The sequence below is a fragment of the Scophthalmus maximus genome, chromosome 3 (genome assembly GCF_022379125.1).
Source record: "Scophthalmus maximus strain ysfricsl-2021 chromosome 3, ASM2237912v1, whole genome shotgun sequence".
Lineage (NCBI taxonomy): Eukaryota > Metazoa > Chordata > Actinopteri > Pleuronectiformes > Scophthalmidae > Scophthalmus > Scophthalmus maximus.
This window is the reverse complement of record NC_061517.1, coordinates 25,341,425-25,356,224: the sequence shown is the minus strand read 5'-3', so window position 1 is coordinate 25,356,224 and position 14,800 is coordinate 25,341,425. Positions and strand designations below refer to the sequence as shown.

At 45.6% G+C, this 14,800-nt stretch overlaps 1 protein-coding gene across 12 annotated transcripts in view; it reads right to left on the bottom strand.

Annotated features, from left to right (window-relative positions):
• The window catches only part of cacna1ba (calcium channel, voltage-dependent, N type, alpha 1B subunit, a), a 99,108-nt gene that overhangs the window by 33,300 nt on the left and 51,008 nt on the right, over nucleotides 1-14,800 (bottom strand). For 7 of the 12 annotated variants that reach the window (XM_047331187.1, XM_047331185.1, XM_047331188.1 and 4 more), the window contains exons 12-22: nucleotides 12,795-12,907; nucleotides 12,526-12,638; nucleotides 12,301-12,432; nucleotides 11,134-11,206; nucleotides 10,931-11,048; nucleotides 10,752-10,819; nucleotides 9,539-9,645; nucleotides 5,793-5,858; nucleotides 2,421-3,170; nucleotides 413-588; nucleotides 68-188 (exon numbers count right to left, since the gene is read on the bottom strand). In XM_047331187.1, the coding sequence (XP_047187143.1) occupies nucleotides 68-188; nucleotides 413-588; nucleotides 2,421-3,170; nucleotides 5,793-5,858; nucleotides 9,539-9,645; nucleotides 10,752-10,819; nucleotides 10,931-11,048; nucleotides 11,134-11,206; nucleotides 12,301-12,432; nucleotides 12,526-12,638; nucleotides 12,795-12,907 (1,837 nt within the window). Of the gene's footprint in view, nucleotides 1-67; nucleotides 189-412; nucleotides 589-2,420; nucleotides 3,171-4,115; nucleotides 4,152-5,792; nucleotides 5,859-9,538; nucleotides 9,646-10,751; nucleotides 10,820-10,930; nucleotides 11,049-11,133; nucleotides 11,207-12,300; nucleotides 12,433-12,525; nucleotides 12,639-12,794; nucleotides 12,908-14,800 lie in introns of all 12 variants that reach the window. The other 5 variants (XM_047331194.1, XM_047331198.1, XM_047331196.1 and 2 more) reach the window with 2 other exon arrangements.

Genomic DNA, 14,800 nt, shown 5'->3' with positions numbered 1-14,800 from the left:
CGACTTCAGTGGCTTGTCGGAGGACCTACAAAACGAGGCGGATAAGTGGACAAAGAAGGCGACTCACGGATTGCTCTGTCCGAAGATGAACATGGAACTGTAAGGCAGGATGGGCTTGGGTCCACTTTGACCCAGATCCTCCAGGGTCTTCTCTGTCATGGGCATCGTCTCAGAGTCAATGCTGTTCACTGGCAAGACAGAGAGTTCAATTGCAACAGTCATCTCGGACATGAGAGAGCGGCATTGAAGAGCAACCATCACATCTACCGTATTTTAATATGTCCTCGAAACACAGTTGGAGAACATATAGGATATCTTGTACATGAGGGTGACTATGAACAGACACCTTCAACATTTTGAAAGAAAAAGGGGGGGGATCTAAGCCATATTACGTGTGCAACTCGATACTGACTTTGTATGAGGGTGGTCTCTCCGGGTGGGGAGGTGACTGTCACAGGAGGGACTTGGCCAGACGTCTGGCCGGATCGTCTGACATTACGCTGGTTGTCCGAGTCCTCTGGTCGGTCGCCAGAGGCCTGCTGGGGAGAGACGGCCAGGGACTCCCCCTCTGAGTCACCAAACCCGTCCCTGGAACAAAGATAGCATCTTAAATATGAATATACAGTACATTTTCAAATAACATCTCATGCTTATGTCCTGGCATGTAAGCGGGTCAGTTGCATTTTGTTTGACTAAACAGAAGCTGATGGATCTGGCTAGATATGTACTGATCAGCAGAAGCGCCATTTATAATATATTAACAATCATGATTATAATCATAATGAACTTTATTCATAAAGCACTTTTCTTAGCAATGTTAAAAAGTGCTTTACAAAGAAGAGATACCATCAGATAGGTGAGAATAAAACAATGGAACATGAGCAATCACATAAATAAATATACAGTCTTATAGAGACCTTATGTCCGACCAGAGTCTATCTAAGGTCAATGGGCAGAGGGTTTCTAATAGCAATCGCTTGATCACCCGTTGTTACGAGGTGAGATCTGGGAGATGCCAGTAGGGGCTCCATCCGCAGGTCTTAGCGGTCCAGAGGGCACATACAGTACCAGGTCAATAATTCTGAAAGTTTTTTGGGTGCAAGGTCATTAAAGGCCTTAAAAGTGAGCAATTACTATATCACAATCCATAAAGAAGGAGAGATGGTGAGTAAAAAACCAAATGAAATAGAAGAATACTTTATCAGTATTGCAGAAAAATGCTTTCCAATTAAAAAACACGTTTCGCATATATATAAAAGGCTTACGACTGATATCTCACAGAACACCTGGAACATCAAAAAAATGGGAGCTGGAATTAAATATTATAATCAACGATAATATGTAAGGACATCTATGCACAAGCTGCCATAAAGGAATTAATGGCCAATCGTTCGAGATTTCGATTGGAAATTAGAAGTCAGATATTTTAATACGTCTCTCATTATTTCCTCCAATATAAAAATGATCTTCTGTAGCACTATGTTGGAGACATTGTGGTAAAACTGGGGATCACACACATATCTTTGGGGATTGCCCAGTAACTCAAGTATTAAAAAGAAATTGACAAAATGGTGAGATTAAATATCTCTTTTGACCCCATATTATTTTATTTTCCATATCATAATCTCTTTTGACCCCATGAAACAGGACTGAACAACATTCTATTCTCAAACGGGTTTGAATCAGATATTACCTAAAGACTTCTAACAGACTGGTTGTAATTATTTGACAGATCAGAAACATTAGCAACAACAAAGATGGTGGAATCAACCACACTGTGGGACTTTTAAGATTTAATGTCAGAGAAGCAGGTTGTGAGAATTGTTAGTCAGCTGGTATCTGAGGGGTTTTAATTGAATACATTTGAGTGTCGTCTGCATAAAAAATGGTAAGAAACATCATCACTTTGTATGACCTGGCCAAGAGGCAGCATGTATGTGGAAAACAGAAGGGGGCCGGCCACGGACAGAGCCTTGAGGGACACCACTCTGGATTTAGTCATTAGTATTAAAGCACTGTCTGAAACCTGACTGGAAACTGTTAAAAAACTATTTTATTGTTCATAAAAGATATTATTCGAGTAGAGATTCCTTTTTTCCCAGAGCAGATGGTTGACTGATTAATACTGTGGGACCACTTTTTTGGGGACATTATCGTTTTCCATCTTAAAGGCAACTGCACTGTAAAATATTCTGGGCAAGGTTGCGGTATGCTTCCATTGCTCTGAATCTGTTCTTCAGCGCACTGAATTAGGAATCAAACGGTGATAATGAGCTTTAGGTGCTGATGTTCCAGTACATGGAGGATTGTGATTCTTGGGACTGGCTACTTTCATTCTGTGTGGAAGGTGGGGTTGAGTTAGCATGCCAGTTGTTATCGCCAAAACAGAAGTAGTTTTGTTTTTTATGGATCATTTCTACCTGTGGCCATGGGTCTTCTCTCTCTCGTTGGACTCCACTCCCTCCACTGTGGATTGGCCCCTGGACCCATGAGTCCGATGCCTCCTCCTCTCTCCGTTGGCACCACTCTCTCCTCTGGAATTCCTATCCCCGTCTCGGTTAGAATAGCGGCCATCTTTGTGCCGGGACTTCTTGTCCCCCTTCCCACCACTGCTCACTGTCCCGTTGCCTCCCCGGGACTGCCGATGTGAATGATGATGACGGTGCTCTCTCTCGCTCGCGACTCCTCCGCCTCCGCTCTCATCCACTGAATTCTGGTGGTGATGTTTCCTGCCGCCCTCTCGGCTGCGGGATCTCTCGCTCTTCCCCTCTTTGCCCCGGCTGCCATCATGGTCTTTGGAGCGACTGTGGTGGACGTGGTGCCTCCCGCCAGTGTCACCGTTATCCCGGTCTCTGTGTCGGTGATGGCGGCGAGGCTGGTAAGGTGCAGGAGGGTCAGGGGTAGTCTCAGCCTCTTCTGGCATGCAGGGTTTATGATGGTGGTGCTGGTGGCCTGCCAGCACAGGCCCGTCGTGGGGCTCAACAATCAGTGGCCGGTCGTGGTGGGTCTTCATGTCGGGCCGGATGTTGAGGGCCGAGGACAGCCGGAGACGCTCCTCGGGCTCCAGCTCACTGTACAGGGCCTCGCAGCTCGCCTGGTTGTGCCTTCTGAGCTGGTTGGCCCTCTGCTCCCATACTGACACCGTCTTCGCTGACTTCTGCTGCTCCTTACTAGGGGAAGGGCAGAAAAAACACAACAAATCTCAACCACTTGAATATTGATTTAACAAAATAAAATACCATGTCACTTATTTTCAAAACCCTCTACTTTGATGACAGTGCCAGATTTTTGTCACAACAGTTTGTCATTTCTAAGCGGGATGTAAACATTTACAATGGATACACTGACAGGCATGGTTTCCTTTGAGATGTGACACATCCAGGATGTGTTTGACACGTCTTGGCACATAAGACCAGCATTATGTTTCACTTTAAATCTCATAATGGCACACATAGCCCCTACATGCTGTAGTGAATTACAGTATGACCAAGGTGCAATGGACTTCTCAACACCGCAAAACCACTGGGTTTATTTCTCACAGTCTACTGTCCATGGTTATGCCTGAACAAAGGCCAAGCATGGCCATGTTAGCATGCTTTGACATGCGACTTCTTTTCTGTCAGTGTCTGTGAAATACAGCATCGTGAAATGGCTGAATTCATGCACTTTCGATGCTGTGTGGACTAAAGACAGTTCTACCTCTTGTGTGGGGTATTACATGCAACGGTGCCATCTTTTGTGCCACTTTATCAAATTAGTCAAATCTGTTCACTGCACAGATTAGGAGCAGGAAAAATAAAACGTAATTCCATGTTCTCTACCCTCCATCATCCTGCGGATTCTTCACCCTCACCTTTTACATACTATATGTAAATCTCCAAGAGCTGGCACACTTTACTGCACTCTCTCAGAACTCCTGCTAAGAGGAGGATGGACAACATTGGACTGGAGTCACTGAATGAACAGAAAAGCCTGTAACGTGGTGTGCATGACAACGGCAGGTCTGTTTCATTTATGTGGTCGTGTAGGATGTAAATAATGGGAGCATGATTATGTGTGTAGGTTACACATGTTATCATCATCCACCACCTCGCTAAGCAGGCGGCTGGGTTTACCTCAGGAAGTGATGGACGGGGGTGCAGACATAACTCCTACAAACACATAAAGGGGGCAACATTGAAACAGGGGGGAGAGAAAGTACTGTGAAAGGGACGGGAACAAGTCACGGACAGAAGCACAGTGGGGAGCAAAAGAAGCATCAGAAAACTGACACGAACAGTTGAGATGCCAAATTATTCCAAAAAACCCCAAAAGAGACTGTTTTTTGCTGAGAGGGAGCCGGGCAAATGATGGGGGATCAAAATACTGATCAGACATGAGCTATAGAGTTTCAGTGTTGTCCCCCCAGGATACGCCTCCTCACACAGTGAGCGATTGCAGTGTGTTTTTCATAGTTTTTGCCACTGTGCGGGAACCGGGTGGGTTCATATCCCACACCAAGACATCGCACAGATACCACTCAGAGAACCAGGGTTACACAAGTAACTTAAGAAACCGTGCGTGACTATTTACAGGCGAGATCTGTGACTGGTGTGTGTGTACCTGCTTCACAGCATCAATCCAGTGTCAAGCAGTGACTTTAATAATACTCATTTCACTTTTAGCACTGGTTTCTTGGGAGTTAATTACATTTTAGGCCAAACAAATCCTTGAAATAGTAGAAAAGGCGCAGCTCTATTGCCGCCAGCTAAGTTCTGTCCTTCAGGTAGAAGTCAGACCTACAGTATCTCCTGAACAACAAGGTGTCCAATGCGTCCTAAAGAAGCAAACTTGCTTGACTTTATTTCCCTTATTCGAGGTGCGACAAGAGTTTAGGTGAAGTGCAAGGAGGTCATTCATTTATTTACTGTACACAGGACCACAGTATGTGCAAAGTCATTTGACAGTTTTTCTACAATCGCCATGGATGCATTTCAACCTCACAGATGTATAGTTTCATATAAAAAATATATATATACTCAGTATTTCCCTAAAACACCTGGTCGCTGTAGTCTTTACTCAGTGGTCCATTTGGTGAGACTATGATCGGGGCTGGTGGATACGTGTTTGGGGCAGTTTGGACAATGTGTGTAAGGGATTGAATTAAATTTCATGGTAATGATGGAAACTATCAGTGCAACAGTGTGGTCTCTGGTGTGTTTTCATAGGAATTGTGGATGATAAACGTCGAATTTTTGCCAGTTTCAGTCCACTAGCATCGCGACCAGCCTCCACAGGCGTACGTCACTTGGACAAATAACTGGACAGGTAAGAACGACGGTAACTCAACAACTTCTAAGACGTTCAGCGCCGGTCATGTTCGGTGACACACACAAGTGTCTCCTGTGAGGCTCACGCCGCAGTAATAATGTACAATACATATTTACAGCCAACTTGGGGGAATGAACAACATCACAGACATCACATGAACAATGATATGTCAAGTCATTCCCAGACGGAAGAGGACGTTGATCACAGACAGCCAGACACCATGATCACTGACACAGACATCCATGACCCCTGCAGGATCACAGGGAAATAACCACAACAGTAAAAACTGAAACACACACGCGTGCGCACAGCTTCATCACAAGGTGTGAGCGCAGAAGCGCTACCATGATTCTGGACAAATTCACACTGACGAATGACGAAGGTAGGGTTATAGCAGCGGCAGCGGCAGTGGAGGAGGGGGGATGAGAGAAGAGAGGCAATGGGAGGCATTCAAAAGTTGAATCAGAGAGGTCATAACTCACAGTGAGTTAACGCTGCAGATGGATGAGCTGCTAGAATGCGCGTTACCTCGACTGCGTGTTAGAAAACTGCACATGCACAAAACAAAAACAGGGGAGGGAGGACATCATATAGGATGAAGTCAGGGAGAGAAGCCATACACCATTCAACATTTCTCTGTCTCCTCTTTGGCCCGTAGCCTCCCGTCCCGTTTCAACGTGACGGCCAGTCAAAGCTCAGAAACACACAAGGCTGAGGCCGAACCACAAAGGAAATGTCACACAAATGAGCTGCAAGTGACAGCGAAGGATAGTCAGATTCAGTATATTCTGTTTTCGTGCGAAAATAAACAAGGGAAATACTATTAAAAGCCAGTTCGAGGACAGGTATGGTTATACTGAAATCTACACACGAACACAAATGCACTATAATATGCAAAAGACAAATTGAATTGTATGGATATTTCAAAGTAGAGGGAGGAAGGTCTGGATATGTATAGAATAAGATCATCGGTGGAGCTGAACACATTGAGATTTGTGCAAAATACACAATGATGTCGGAGCTTGGTTGCAGCAGCTAGTAAATGCTAAACTGATTATAAATGGCCAGCTGCGAGAGCTTTAAGCTTCGGGGGCCATTAAACTGGCCCCACTGGAAGTGCAGCTGGTTTCCCCTGTAGGTCGGAGCGTCCACTGACAGTGAGAACATCCAATTTTCCAACCCTTATCTCAAGTGGCCTTTGTATAAATCTTACTACTACTAAATCGGATGACCACTTGTTGGCAGATGAACAAACCAAAAACACAACGCTGATATATTACCACCTTATATAAGTTTTACTTATGGTGAATATGTGAGCTGTAGCTTATTTACACATCCAGCAAACATTCATTTGGAGTTGTGACTGTGTCCAACTGATAAATATTGACTCTCCTTTTAGCTCAGTTTTTGTCTCCACCAACTCGTTTTTTTTGTTGTTTTTTTGTTGCGCAACTAAATGCTCCACTTTGTTCACGAGCTAGTCTCTACATTTGTCTGTTTGGTGTTTGGAGCGGGACAGCTAGTGGACAGTGGGTTTATCAGAGCTGTTTCACTAAAGTCAATCCGTCAGCTATACCCACTCATCCTTAAGGGTCATGGCAGAGGTTGGATCTGATCCCTGCTGGACACTGGATGAGAGTACACCCTGAACAAGTCACCGGCTGCTTCCTAACTTTCTCCATTTCCATTCAACCATTCAGGCAGCTGCCGCATGCTCCCAAAAAAAGCACAGAAACTCTCTTAGAGATTCAACTCCACCAATGAGATTATTAATAATTACAGGCAGCGGCGCACTTACGTTTATGTTACACAACCTTTATGTTCACAAATGACCCTTATCAGCAAACGGGTATCAAACAACACACTTTGTTGCAGAATACAGAAGAGAACAGAACAATATTGCCATTCTAAAGTTGCAGAACTCTTCGTATCTCTTAGAAGAACGGCAAAGGAGATTCATTAGTAATGCAATGCATTGGTTCTGTACATTTTGTGTTGATTGCTGTAGACAAAGACATTGGGGGGGAAAAAAGATTAACTGGATTAACAAGGACTAAAACAATACAATGACTACACCAGTAAATGAAGATCAGATAACATTATAATATATCAGTAAGTCCCAAATTAGCTTTTTGTTGGTTATGTTTTAAAGTGAGGGTGGGCGTGGAGGAACTCCGGACAGAGGCGGACCCCGTTGCTGGACCGTGTCCTGGTCCAGTAGGGCCGGTGCCGGGTTTGCCTCCTCCTTCACCAGCGTCTCCCTACACGAGGTGACACCAGCAAGTGAGCCCCAGGCTCTGTTGGAGGAGTCCAAGGTGCACATTGTCTACTTGGCAGTCCGGCCGACGCCTGCACCTAATCACCTGCGCTATTTTATCATACATGAACAAAAGAGATGCCACACCCTAACGTTACATTTGAGTTGAGAGGCAAAAGAAAACAGGAGCCCGGTGGCAGCCATCCGCCCGTAAGGGGAGCGCCACTCAACCAACTCAAGGCCAAACAGGTGCCGTCTGGTGACAAGTTAACGGTCCCGCCGACTCGTACTCCTGAGCTACTGTCAGCGGTCCCGGCGACCTTTGCTCCTGCCCCTGGTTACCCGTCGCCGTTTGGGCCAAAAATAGCTTCCTATGCAGGTCCTGAGTGCCGGTCTGCAGTCCCGCGCCCCTGGCTTCACCGTTGGCCTCCTCCTCGATCTGTGAAGAGGTCCAGCCTCCGCCGATCTGCCTGGCGCCCGGGGCCGTCCGCCGGAGCTGCACGGCTGGTCAGCTCGGCCCTCAAGCAGCCTGGCTCTCTTCCTTGTGGTTCATAGACGAGGAGCCAGTACAGATGGCCGTGGGCGGCCTGTCTACCTGCCCCCCTGGGGAGGGTGGGGCCAGTAGGTCTGGCAGCACACAGCTTACTCTAGTTGTCTAATCACATCTAATGGACGGAGAGGAGACGCACTGCCGCAAAGTTGCAAAGCTGCATATGTGGACTGAAGTATATGTGACAGAAGCCGGGCTGGATGACACAAAGTTTAAAGTCCCCCTCCACTCAAAAAAGTGTTTTTCTTCTGTTTCTGTCCTCTACAATGTCTGACATTGATTAAAGGGACTTGTATCTGAGCACATGTTGTCACTGTAGAGGTGTTTTCACATTCCTCTCCTGGAGTAGGAGATTTCTGTTTCATTTGCCTGCAATTTGAAATTCAAACCAATCCTGTTCAAGCTAGATTTGGTACATCACAAATACAAAAAAAACAATCGCTGTCAAATATGCAAATCTGAGGCAAAGAAATGGGAAACTTCCAGCGCAGCAGAGCCAGGGCCTCGCGAGAGGACGGCAGGTTTGTCAGCAGACGCTTAGCGTTGGCATTAGCAGTTAGCATCCCCAGAGGACGGCAGGTGTGTCAGCAGACCCTTCAGCTCGTTCAGCTTTCAGCTCGTGAAAGTTCTTCCACCGGTCAACCTAGCGCGAGTGGCTGTGGTGGGCGGGGCTTGTGTTATTTGCATATCATGAATATTCATATATATTATTCTCAGAATTCCTCAATGAGGGAGAGAGAGTGGATGATTACAAGTCTCATTTCAGAGGTTTAAAAAAAAATTTGGGGGTTAACAACGTTAAACAGAATATTAGGCATAACAGATTATTTTCATATACTAAAACGTGACTGGAGGGGATCTTTAAGTTAGTTTCTATCTTGAGTTGAGTTTGAAAGTATTATCTTTGAGCGGCTGTTGCCGGGTGTGTGATGGGAGACCCGCGGTTGGGCAGGGATGTTTGCCACATGCTCGTTCTGAAAAACCTTTTGTTGAATATCGGTCAATATCGATAATGCTGTGGTGTGGTGGCAATGTGGTGGTTGCATGTCAAATCTACAGGACAGGTCGTTTTGGGAGACAGAAAACATCCCAAGAGACCATGTATGAAGAAAGAAAACTGTCTTGATATTGTCACTCAACTGAATTGTTGCATTAGTCTTTGCATACATAGCTCTTGTGCATTTCAGCACATGCATATTTGTTCACATTTAAGGGGTTTGTGCCTCAAGCAACAGACACAATATCAGAGTAGGAATTTCATACTGAGATTATTTTCAATGCCACGAACGCTGACCTGTTGGTGAGCTGCTCTTTAGCATGGCGAGCAAGTTCGCTGTGATATCTTTTCTGCGGGTATGGGTACATTCATGAGATGAAGTAAAAGGAAGTCGGAACAAAAACATCAGAAGAGGTCGACTTACGCTGTGATGGAAATGTTAGCGGCTGACATGGGGCTGACCTCCTTTACCTCCTTGGCTTTCTGGAGGGCAAGTTTCTTATTGATGGCCTCCTCTTGCTCCTCTTCATCCTGGACAGTGTTGGCAAAAACATACATACAGTACATACAGCTAACCCCCTACTGTTTCTTTACCTGTTTACTTGCTTTTTTCATGAATTCAATTTATTGCAGATTTGAAACATTTCTTATTTTGGAAAGCTATCCAGCTACTGTCAGTGAGAGTGCAGAGATGTTTCACAATGGAAGTCTTACAGCAGTTCGCTGGGCCTTGTCCTAACATGTCCTGGTACGTTTTTTGATTTGGACAATCTGTAGGACATGCTGCACTGACAGCAATCAATATGATATATGATGCAATTAGTGCTGAATATTGGCGACTAACTTCAGTAGATTCAACAAGGTGATAACAAATGTTTAGAAGAAAAACGAGTTAACATAGCAGTTGCTTTTTGTCATGAGCTAATTGGAGTGAAGTTTAAAGAAACAATCATCAACTGACAGATAGCGCCCCCTGCGCAACTGGCGTGCCAACTGCCAAAGATGTGAGCCCCCCTGGCCATTGCGCAACAACGGTTAACAAGTACATGAATACTTGTAGAATCATATTATCATTCGAATTGCAGAGTTAAACAGAACAATGTTGAAATAAAGAGGTGAAATTTATATATTTGTATATACATTTAATTTAATGTATATACTTGTACTACTTAATAATACTTATACTAAAAATTTGGTTTTAGCAGCAGACCAATTTACGTGACTCCTACGACTCCTACTTGAAAGGAATCTCAAAATACAAAGGAAAATAAATGGGAGTAGCGGGAGTTCTTCTGAATCACACATAGGCACGATTTAAGGACAAATGTGTTCATACCAACGCTTGCATGAGGCCCAAAAAAAAACTACTACAAGTGCATTTGAAGAAGTCGCTGACATATTGGACGACAGGTTCTTCTTCAGTGGTGAGGTATCACCAGCTGCCAGTTCACGATGTTGAGGGACTAAATGTACGGCCTACTCTTGCAAAGTGGGCAGCCTTAACCAGTGATAAGGTTCACTGTGCTTTACAGAAAGGTAATGAAAGGCCATGTGATTTAAGTGGGTGCTTCTGCCCGGTATCTCCAACACACATAAAGTCGTGAAATATCTCTCAAGCCGGAAGAGAAACGCGGTACCTTAGTGAGCTCCTGGGCATTTGCGAGGTTGTCAACGGCGATGGCCAAGAAGACGTTGAGAAGTGTGTCTGGTTATTTGTGGTTTCAGGAGAAGTTCAAATGACTGATAAACACAGAATCAATATTTACAGTTGCAGCTGTTCTTCAAGTCATTAATGTGGATCACTCAGCCAGGATACAGTTCCCGAAGAGAGTGAGAATGATGAAGTAAATGGAGGAGAACATCCCCCTGTGGACGCCCCCCTGTGATTCGATCCCTTGGTACATGACAGCGTTCCAGTCTTCCCCGGTGAGGATCTGCAGGGGGGGGGGGGAGACACAGGCTGCTTTCTGAGTCCGACAAGCAGAGCAGGACATTGAGCGCCGTGGAGATGAGCTTTACCTGGAAGACGGTGAGAATCGCTGCCGGGAACGTGTCAAAGTTAGTGGTCGGCGGTTTTTTTTCAAAATTAAACCTGCAGGGGCGAAAAAAAAAAGACAGACAGTCTTTAAATGTGTTCGAGCTCCAAAGCCACGACACAGTCACATTCACACCTCGGCCTACTGGAGGATGGAGCAGCTCTTTGCACTTGTGCCGTCTGGGTTTGCAGTCTGTGTGACCTTACGGCTGATCTCGGAGTCTTTCTTCTCCCTGAACGGACGGGTTGTGCTGATGCTGACATTTTGTATCTCCGTCTGTCCACTGGGACCTAATTACATCTCCCTCCCGAATCCGAGGGATGCAAATAGAGGAGACAAACTCTGGGCGAGCGTTGCTCCCGTCTGGATCTCATCAACCAGACGAGCGCGTGGAGGAGAGAGGGACAACCATTTGTTGCAGGAGGCCTTCAGGATTCCGTCTTTATTTTCAGCAAATTCTGTAACCGTATGTAACATTTTTACTTCCACCTTTTACTCTTTTAACTAGTTCTAAAATGTTTTGTAACACTTGATTTTTTAAATCTTTCTGCAAAGAGATGTTGATAACCGTCTGTGGTTACCGACGTAAGATGATAATATGTTTACAAAGTAAATTAGGGTTTGAGAAAGTGGGTTTTGTTTTCAATTTCAGAGCGAGATGGTTACTGCGACGTGACGACATGAGACGTCCTTCTTTAACAGAGGGAGAACCGGTGTAACTAATGTCTTTCACACAGAGTTGCGTCGTCGCCTCAACACTTTAAAACAGTTGTCTGCTTCCGCGTCCTGGCTCCAGCACATTAGAGTCCGACACAACACCTGAATCCTAACAGCTACATCGCCCAAACGACGATGGGAGGGGGACCAAATTGCAGTCCGTTCAAATCAAATGTCTTCACTGCGTGCCTTGGGAGCATTACTTAGCACTTACTCAATCAGCGAGCATATTGGTTGATATCGGGTGTAGTTGTTTCTTAAATGTTGCAAAGACAGTGGTCTTTACTGTTTTTTTCAGTCACAACATGAACAAAAAAGCTGGCGTGCCGCTTTCAATGCGTCAATCGGGGGTTGAAAGGCTCGAATGAGGGACAATGGGAGTCGCCCTTTGTTTCTTCACTATGAGCAGCTGCGGCCGAGACGAATGACTCACAGGCCGCCGAACAGTTGCATGCCCAGCAGGGCGAAGACCACAATGAAGAGGAAGAGGAGGAACAGCAGGCTGATGATGGACTTCATGGAGTTGAGCAGGGAAACCACCAGGTTCCTCAGAGAGTTCCAGTACCTACACACACACAGTCATGGTGCGAATGTGAACACGTGTACAAACTGTGCACGAAGCATGCGCACGCGCACGCACACATTTCCGACGACTCACTTGGTGACTTTGAAGATCCTGAGCAGTCTCAGAGCTCGCAGGACACTAATACCGAAAGAGGCCCCAGGTTTGATGGCAGCCCAGATCACCTCAAAAATACTTCCGATGATCACCTGCGAACACATTGTGACAACTGCAGTAAGTGAAAACATCACTGTTGTGAAGCAGCAGTCCTGAATCACATGAGTCATACTACACAGGCTCTCACACACACACACACACACACACAACACATCGTGCTTTGGTTGAACCCGAACGGGACGACTCACCCCAAAGTCGAAACAGTTAAACGAGGAGTGGAAGTAGTTCTGCGCTCCGAGCCCGTACATCTTCATGGACATCTCTGCCAGAAACAGGCCCAAGAATACAAACTCGGCCAGGTCTGTCCGGGGGGGGGCGGATAAGAAATCAAACGGATCAATACAGGTTAAAACTATATAGGGCATAGGATACACGCGAAAGGAAAGGAGAAATAGACGACCCGCAATTCATTGTGGCAGCGATATTTAACGTGACGCGCCGTGCATGAACGTAAACGATTCAATCTGAAGTAGAAGAAGAAGAAGAAGAAGAGTATGAATATGACCCAGAAGAGACGCACGTCATCATATTATCAATAGTCCTTCCAATCTACTTTTCCTCTCTACTATTCCTTGACCTCAGTGGAAAACGTCACGAGGTCGAGGAAAGGTGTAAAGGAGGACTGATGGGACTTAGGAGAAGCCGACAGCGCTGCTCAGAGAATCCGACTCCACTTTCACTAAACTACGTCATCACGCGGCGGTGGACGTTATTGACGTGCGTCTGCCGTGGTGAAACTACGAATTCGATGGACAGCAAATAACGCAGCGGCTCCATCAGCATGTTACTTTCAGGGTGACGCGCGTCTCCTCTGGGTCATATTCATACTCTTCTTCTTCTTCTTCTACTTTGGATTGAATCGCTTACGTCTGTTCATGGCGCGTCACGCTGCAATGAATTGTGGGTGGTCTACTTCTCCTTTACCTTGGCATAGGAAGCCCCAGTGTGCCCTCTGCTAAAGGAGAAAGGAAAGGAAGCATTGAATCACCTTTCCTATGCATTTAGAGAATCTGAACAGCTCTTATCATGGCTGCTGATCAAATACTTCCGGGCAATTTAGGAAACTTCCTGAGCCAATTTGACAATTCGACCTCACCCAGCAGTTTAGTGAAAGTGGAGTCGGATTCTCTGAGCAGCGCTGTCGGCTTTCCCCAAATCGTATGAATCCTCCTTTTACACCTCTCCTTGACCTCATGACGCTTTCTCACTGAGGTCAAGCAAAAGCAGATAGTAAGGACAATTCGACCGCACCCTTAGATTGAGTCCTTTGGAACCTCAAACCTCCAGCACGTGTGAGGGAACTCAAAGTCCACTACACACCTCCATGGGTTTTGAAAGCCGCCCCCTGACGGCCAACTCCAATTAGCAGGCTCCTCCTGATGCTCCCACCGCAGTCACAGTGACAACTCCGGGACAATAGTAAATGCCAAAACATTATGGGCTTTATTTCAACCATTTGAAGCTCACGGAGAAAGTGCATTTCGTTCAGCGGCCGGCCGTCCCAGGGGCATGGTTCAGAGTGCCGTCTCGCGTTTCCTTTAAAAGCCCCGCTTGCTTTTTCTCCCTCGGCAGATTGCTATTGTCATTATTGTGGATCTGCCAGGTGGAAAAAGACAGAACAAACACTTCTGCGCACATGGGATCGTCTGTGTATGTAACAATTGGGGTGCACGCACGTTGTATTATATTCTATAACAATGTATTATATCATCATGTTGATACTGACCCTTACAATAACATGCTGACCTCAGACCTTCAGATCGCCTTTCACCCAACATAGCAATGCGCCAATGAACCTGACCACACCTCATTTTAAGATCAACCGGCCGAGCGGGCGCTCCGACGGATGCAAGCACATTTGCTATTAAGACAACTTGGGACGCTGGATGGGAATAAATGAAAACTGCATCTGTCTGAAACTAATAAAGACGGTATTGTAGTATTGTCAGTTATACATGTACAGCAGCCTTTGTTTGAGTTTTTCGCTAACGTTACTACTATGGGCCGATGGTACCGGATGAGGAAAGGATGTCGTGGTAAAACCGCCGACAGTCTAGTCGTGTGTGTTTTATTAATAATGGAGTCAACCTTTTTAATTTGATAGAGGTATGGTGTTATTACTTCTTTCACATGTGGTTAAAGCTGCTGGGGAAAACGGAATATTTGAATGTGTGTTATGTAATAATATAATATA